The sequence below is a fragment of the Barbus barbus genome (assembly GCF_936440315.1).
Source record: "Barbus barbus genome assembly, chromosome: 15".
NCBI lineage: Eukaryota > Metazoa > Chordata > Actinopteri > Cypriniformes > Cyprinidae > Barbus > Barbus barbus.
In genome coordinates, this window is record NC_136743.1 from 1,087,501 (window position 1) to 1,095,810 (window position 8,310).

General features: G+C 34.2%; 1 protein-coding gene across 1 annotated transcript in view; it reads left to right on the forward strand.

Annotated features, from left to right (window-relative positions):
• The window catches only part of LOC306880917 (protein APCDD1), a gene marked incomplete at its 3' end in the record, with an annotated part of 33,575 nt that extends 29,331 nt beyond the window's left edge, over positions 1 to 4,244 (forward strand). Inside the window, exons 4-5 of the mRNA XM_079434723.1 lie at positions 1,158 to 1,479; positions 3,826 to 4,244. Coding sequence (XP_079290849.1) covers positions 1,158 to 1,479; positions 3,826 to 4,244 — 741 coding nt within the window. The remainder of the gene's footprint in view (positions 1 to 1,157; positions 1,480 to 3,825) is intronic.
• Positions 4,245 to 8,310: the final 4,066 nt, after the last annotated feature.

Here is an 8,310-nt window from a genome sequence, read left to right on the forward strand (position 1 = left end):
TAAACATATGTTTTACAGCAAATATATTTAACACTGAATATGTCATTTATGCACAGTTTGAATATATCATTTAAAGCTTGAATATAAAGTTTACACTTTGAATGTATCATTTAAATAGTCGAGTGATGTCACATGTGTAATGGAGCCAATGGGACATGAAGCGAGTGGATCCAAGTGCAAGCTTTTATTAGTCAAAACACAAGCAGGGTCAAACAACAGCAAGTGGGTATAGCACAGGCAAGACACGAGTAATCGTAAGGCAAGCGTGGGTCTTTGATCGGTGAACAATATCAAGAGGGGTAGTCCGGTAACGTGAGCAATAATCCAGACGAGGAACAAACAGAATCCGAGTGGCGAGACAAGGGTTAATCCAAGGGACACGAGAGCAGGAAACAGGAAACAAAGTGTGTGATTGGTGACAGCTGTATCAGAGCATTCAGCTGTGTGTGTGTCATCAGTGCAATGGATGATGGGAAATGCAGTCCAGTGTGGTGTGAGAGTCAATATGATGGAGAGGCGACCTCTTGTGGCAGTCGGACGAAAGACCACGAACCAGATTCGTGACAACATGACTGCTAAACTCTGACCTGTCTCTGATTCATCTGCTTTCACCTCAAAATAGATGCTGCTAAAACACATGCATATATATCTATTTATTTTTCTTCATATATTTTAAATGTGTTAAATATTTATATATTTTTTAGATGAAGTCCATTAACAGTAAATATAATACAGTAACATAAAAATTGTTATTCATAAATTTCATTGCTTTTCAATCATTTTTTTCCAAACATAAAACAAAACAAAAAATCTCAATATATGTTACCAGATTGAAAAATAAACAAATGGACCATTAGATTCAAATGCAAGCATGCATTCGATGCATTCGACTCCTGGGTCCAGTTGCATAAACTTAGCCTCTATGTTAAGACTGTGTCTTAAGAACTAGTTTGACCAACTAGCAGCTGCCCAGGGGTAATCAGTCTTACTTTTCCAATACAAATCAGTCCAATCTACCTTTGCATAACTGAATTAAAAAAGTTATGACCAGTCTTGATTAGCTCCAATCAGCTGGATCAGAGACAGAGTTCATTCTCAGGCAATGCACTTGTGTTGACTGAAGCTCATTATCAGATCCGTGTCCCGTCTGTTCTCAGAATCACGATCTCAGCTGCGTCGTCTGTCGGATCATCTCTCGCTCAGACGAGTTTGAGCCGCCCGTTCTCCCGCCGCGGCCCGAGCTGACGGTGACCCTGAGTGGTCAGTGGGCTTCCCGCCACTGCGAGGTCCGGCCCGAGGTCCTGTTCCTCACGAGACACTTCATCTTCCACGACAGCAACCACACATGGGAGGGTCACTACTATCACTACTCTGACCCGGCCTGCAAACACCCCACCTTCAGTCTGTTCGCCCGCGGACTCTACAGCCACGGCCTGCGCTCCACGCGCGTCATGGGCGGCACCGAGTTTGTGTTCAAAGGTCAGAGTTCAACTCATTTTCAACTGCTTACACACAACATCTTTCTGAAAGCTGGCACTCAAACAGCAGAACCACACACCAAATGAGCACAAAAGCAGTCATGAGGGTCATTTTTTTAATTGAGATTTATACATCATCATCAATTCCATTGATGTATGGTTTGTTATGATTGGACAATATTTGGCTCAGATGCAACTATTTGATATTTCTAAATATTGGGAAAATGGCCTTTAAAGGGGGCATATAATGCTACATGTACTTTTACAAGTTGTTTGAACTGAAATGTGTGTTGGAAGTGTGTGTACACAACCACCCTATAATGATAAAAATCCACCCAGTGTTTTTTTTTTTAAATCTACTAAAATCTTTTCCCCTTTGTCAAATCGGGCCGATCTCTGTGTGACGTCACACGGACGGAGGCCCCTCCCACGATAGTTTGATTGACAGCCCCACCCTGAGTGAGACGTCATCAGGTGTTTCACCGCCGGAGCAGGTGTAGACAAGAATGAGTCCTAAGCGATTGAGGTGTTGTTGGATGTAGTAATGAACATAGCAGCAGTCATTTACTCCCGTCATCTGAGCCACTGAAGACACAGAGGATTACGTTGGTTTTTGAAGGGAATGCGCCCTCGATCTACCTAAATGCATCTATGTTCGTGCGAATCATTCATGATCCAGCTTCACCTCCAAAAGAATTGAATGAATCTTTGCAAATCGCCTTTCCTAATAATGTGCTAATTAGCAAGTTTCTCGATGAATGCGGCTAAAGTAAACAATCCCTCAGAGAGCGGCTCGGATGAGAGGGGCGGAGTCAGCAGAGCTCATTAACATTTAAAGGAGAATGACACAATACGGCTTGCTCTGACAAGAGCTGTTTTTGACAGGGTAAAAAGGTGATTTTTACACTACCAATGAAAGTTTTTAACCAAACTATGTTACAGACTTTTTATTAAGACCCCTAAAGTATAATATCAACTTGTGGAAAATATATGGCAATATATGACAACTTTAAAGTTGTTCAAATGAAGTTCTTAGCAATGCATATTACTATTCAAAAATTAAGTTTTGATATATTTATGGTAGGACATTTACAAAATATCTTCATGGAACATGATCTTAATATCCTGATGATTTTTGGCATAAAAGAGAAATGTATAGTTGTGATCCATACAATGTATTGTTGGCTATTGCTACAAATATACCTGTGTTACTCATGACTGCTTCTGTGCTGCAGGGACACAGATCTGCAAAACCAGACACTAATTCTCATCCTTTGAATTTCATAAAACACTTTTTGCAAAACACAACACACAATTCTCTATGCAACACACAAAAAACGAACATGAATTAATATCATGGTGTTTGCAGATGTTTGCTTTTGAGATGTTTGTGATATTTTGAATGCAGTGCTTCATTTTTGCAAGAGATGTGAGGCATTTTGCATTTTGTGTGCAATTCTTGGATTTGTGTGTAAAGTTGGGAAAAAAAGAAAAAAAATGTAACAGCAAAACTCCTCACAAACACACGTCTTGGGTTTTTTATTATGGTTTATTTGTTTTATTATATTAAGTATTTTTTAAAAATCGATATCACAATGCAAAAAAATAAATAAAATAAAAATCTTAAATCATTGTTTCTAAACATAAAAGAAATCTACATTTTACCTACATTTTTATTTATAGATATTTATTAATATTTTATAAAAATGTATTTATAAATATATTTATATGTTTCTCTAAAAAAACGTTTAAAAAATTGTGTATATCACATTGCAAAAAAATACAATAAATACATACATACATAAAAATATTAAATCATTGTAGTTCTAAACATAAAACAAATCTAAAATCTTTACATAGATATTTATTGATATTTATAAAACAATTGTGTAAAAAATCTTAATGATTCTAAAAAAAAAATACAATTCTTTAAAAATAAATTCAATCGTAATGGTTCTAAACAAAATAATTATAAAATCTTAACAGTCTGAGACAGATACTTATAGATTTTCATAAATATTTGTTTATATATATATATATAGACATACATATATACATATTCTCTGAATGAATGGTTTAAAAAGTCTTAATGTTCTAAATATATAAATATGGACAGCTTTTTCCCTCTATAAATGAAATCATCATTTAAAAACTGCATTTTGTATTTACTTGCATTATCTTTGTGTAATATTAACATTTGTTTGATTATCTGAAACTTTTAAGTGTGACAAATATGCAAAAAATAAAAAAAAACAGGAAGGGACCAAAAACCTTTTCATGGCAGTGTATATATATATATATATATGTGCATATATTCTTAAGTATTTCTCTGTTTCTGATCTTGCAGTGAACCACATGCGCGTGATGCCGATGGATCTGGCGACCACATCTCTGCTGAACGTGTTCGATGGGAACGGCTGCGGTGTCCAGGGCTCGTGGCAGGTGGGCGTGGAGCAGGATGTCACTCCGACCAATGGCTGCGCAGCTCTGGGGCTCCGCCTCCCGCACACCGAGTACGAGCTCTTCCGGACGGAGCACGACGCCGCCGGACGATTGCTGCTGTTCAACGGCCAGCGGCCAAGCGACGGCTCCAGCCCTGACCGGCCCGAGCGACGGCCCACGTCCTACCAGACACCGCTGGTCCAGTGCTCCGCCGCCAGAGGTCAGAGGTCAGAGGTCAGCGCCGCGCAGTGCCTCGGCAATCTGCCAACCACAGTGGCGGCAGCAGCAGCGGTTTGGAGTTTGTGGGTTTCTGAGAGACGTTAAACGGTCATGAAACCCCCAGCACCGGTTAGTTCTCACCACAGTTTTTAAAAATAAAAAAATTTGTCAATTTCCTACCGTAAAAATATCAAATCTTAATTTTTTATTAGTAATTAGGAAAAAAAAAAATCATAAAATTTACGGTAAAAAAACGCCAGCTGTGGTCGCCAGAATTTTACTGTAATGAATACGGTAGCAACATTTTAGCTTTTAACTTAAATTTACACTTAAATACCGTAATTTCATTAACTGATATAATATTAATATACCAACCTATTGAAGTACTGAAATCTATTTTGTAGCTTTGTAATACACTGATAACCACCAAAAGCAGGTGCTGATGAGAAAGTCACGATGAACCAAAGCACAGTGTCATTCACACAAACACTAAACACCATCATGATAACTGAAATAATGCAATAACATTCATTTAACAACATTAGGTGTAACATACAGCCCTAATGTACAAAACTGATAAGAAAAAACTAAGAAACAGTCATTTCAACAAAAAAACATCAAATCTGAAATGTAACACAGGGAATTCTGGGAATGTCAATTTACGGTTATTCACTGTAAATTATACGTTCTTTTTCACTTCCAAAAACAGTATACTACAATAAATTTACATGTAATGTCCAATACAGTAGGAGAGCTTACCTTTAACCATTTAAGAGGTTTTTACTGTAGCATTTTTTGTCTTTTACCGTTAAATTCACGCTAATTTTTCTATTAATCTATTAAATTAAATATAAATATAAATTCCACAGAACTGACCTTTATGACTGGTTTTGTGCTCCAGTGTCACAGATGTGTTTTCCAGGGAACATTAGAGCAAGTAGAAAATTCAATATTACTTTAATAATAATTATAATAATAATTATAGTGAAAAAAATTCACATGGAGAGTCATAATGCATAGCCAGCACCAAATGACAGAACGGCAAAACTAACTCAATTATGATTGCCACCATTTAGAATTAAACAAACATTGTGATGATATTGTGAGTTTTGATATATTTACGGTAGGACCTTTATAAAATATCTTCATGGTGCATGATCTTTACTTAATATCCTAATGATTTTTGGCATAAAAGAAAAATCTATAATTTTGATCCATACAATGTATTGTTGGCTGTTGCTACAAATACATGTACAGTCAAATCAAAAATTATTCAGACACTATATATAATTTTTAATATTTTTTTACTAGTGGGTGCAGGACACTATAGTTCATTTATGTAAGTGAGGATAGCAAAATAAAGTAAACTGTGATTATTATACCCAAAAAATCTTCTCACAGTGGACTAGCAGTAAAATTTGGGATCAAAAATGATTCAGACACTTTGACCTGAGCATGCTTTGCTGAAGTATTTCTTTAATTGCTAATGTGACCTTTTTGCACCACAGACAGCAAGGCCATCCCGACCTGTCAGCACAATCTGGCAACCGCAGCGGCTACGGTTTGGAGGTTTGTGGGTTTCTGAGAGACGTGAAAACGAACAGATGTTTCTGACCCAGAATGCACTTGAGTTTTCCGTCAGACAGGACGGACGAATGAAACGGCTGCACAACATGAACTGCACTTTACGAGAACGAAGCCGACGCTTTGCTCCTGACAGGACTTTACATCCTAAAACATGCCTGTAAATGAGAAAAATCACCCACAAAATTCAGATTCTGTCATTATTTATTCACTTTCTGTACAACAACAGCTCACACAGCCCAGGGGAAATAATATATAAATATAAATTTGTAATATATAAATTCATCAATGATATACATGTGTGTATGTGTATATATATGAATTGATTAATTAACTTATATTATATACTACAAAAAAACTTTTATTCTTAATTATATTAATATTGAATATATATATATATATATATATATATAATTTACACATACAATAATATTAATGATATAAATAATATTTAAATGCTTTTTTCATGTCAGTTTATGCCTTTATAAATCCAGATTTGTTCTTCAGTTTTGATGTAAGAGTTTAGGATCGAAAATGATCATATGAGCATTTTTCTAAATGTGGCTCCTGGACTGTCAAATCTCCAACATGAACAACAACAAAAAAGTCATATAATTAGTTGATTTAAATGTTTGAAAGAAAATGAACAGCTTACAGGTTTGAAATGACAAAATCATGACAGAATTTCCGTTTCTGGGTGTGTTTTCCTTGTCTGAGTGAGATATGGACGTTCATATAAGAAGTATTTTTATACGTGAGTGAGCTTGAGATTAAGATCATTTTAAGGGCTAGATGGAAGGAAAGGGAAATATTAAAACTGTAGATAATCACTGCTGTCTTTTATAACTTTTAGTACATTACCGCAGCGTGAAAAAAGAAGTCAAGGTGGAATGAAATAGTGCCTTAGTTTCATCCTGAGCCCAAGTCTAAAGATTTTTTTTTTAAATTTCTCAAAAACATTTCTCTTTGAAAACTATTTTCTTTTAAAAAAAAAAAATTCTCATCTGAAAATTTTTTTTTCTCTCATCAAAAAACTTTTTCTTTCAATAAAAATTTTTTTCTGTCATCAAAAGAATAATAAAAAAACAATCATCATCAAAACTATTGTTTCCTCATCAAAAAATAAAATCTCTCATCAAAAAAGCAGTTTTTCTTAGTTTTTTTTCTCATCTGAAAACTTTTTACTCATTAAAAAAATATTTCTCAAATTTTTGTCATCAAAAAATAAATCTCTAAAAAGTTCTCTCAATAAAAACATTTTTATCATCTTAAAAGCTATTTTGTTTCCTTATAAAAAAAGTTTTCTCCCATCAAAAAAGCAATTTGTTTTTTTGTTTTTTACTTTTTTTTCTCATCTGAAAACATTTCTCAGAAAAAAAGTTTATTAAAAAAAAGACAAATCTCTCATCCAAAACATTTTTTCTCTTAAAAGCTTTTCTCATAAATCAAACATTTTGAAAAAATTTGAAAAAAATAAATGTTTTTTGGAGTGAGAGTAAATCATCTGAGGCCTTTGACACGGGAAGGATCTGAGACACTGATTTTTCCATCTTGATTTTCTTTTCTTGTCGTTGAGGTTCAGGTCTTCTGTATTTAACAGACTTCTGATTTTAGGAAGGCTTCAGATCAGAGAGTTTCTGACCAATGCACTGACCCTTCAGTAATTTACTGACACTCATTCAGTCTCACAGGAGTCAGCGACAGCAAAACATGATGAAGTGGTCAAATGCAATGAATTATGAGTTTGCAAAGCATGTTATCTGCAGAGATGATTATCTGCATTACAGCTGTTTGGATCACTTCTGTGAAACTCGCAGGACTTGATGAAGATCGCTCAGGGTTCACTGAAGGCTCAGCTGATGCTTCTTAATACGTTTAGTACTTCTAACACTGACTTTTCATTTGTTTTCATTCTGTGTAATGATGACGGTCAGTGTTTGGAGGAACAAGAGAATGAGAATTTAACGGAATATATTTATTCCTGCTTTATTCTGACACTTTAGATGCACAAAAACACTCGTTTGAGAGTTGAAGTAATGTTTTATATCTTTAGATGTTTTGTTTTGTAGTGTATTAAGATCCACATTTATCAATCACTCACTGACATCGTGCAAAAAGTGTTTGTTAATCATTACATTCTTTGGAAAAGAACAGAATCGACAGTGAAAAATAAATTATGAAACATGAACATTATTGTTTGTCTCTAATGATAGACACTAGATATGCATTTTCTGTTTTGAAAAAAAGATATATACATTATATATATATATATAAAATGTAGAAGTTTAGATTTTAGTCTCTGGTTTGAGTGTGTAGTTGAGCTGGGTGTTTATAGCAAAACATCTAATAAAAATAAATATAATAATAAATAAAAATAATTATATTTTTTGCCTTTTGACAATACGTTTAGTTTTCTTTCTACTAATATTTATCTACATTATTATCTATTTTATAAAATATTTAATACATTTTAATTCTTAAATTTTTTCCTACTTATGTTAAAAAAAGACTAGAGAAAAAAAAAAAAAAAAAAAAAACACTATCAAAAAAATTATTTTTAGCTCATCTAAAAACATGTTTTCTAACT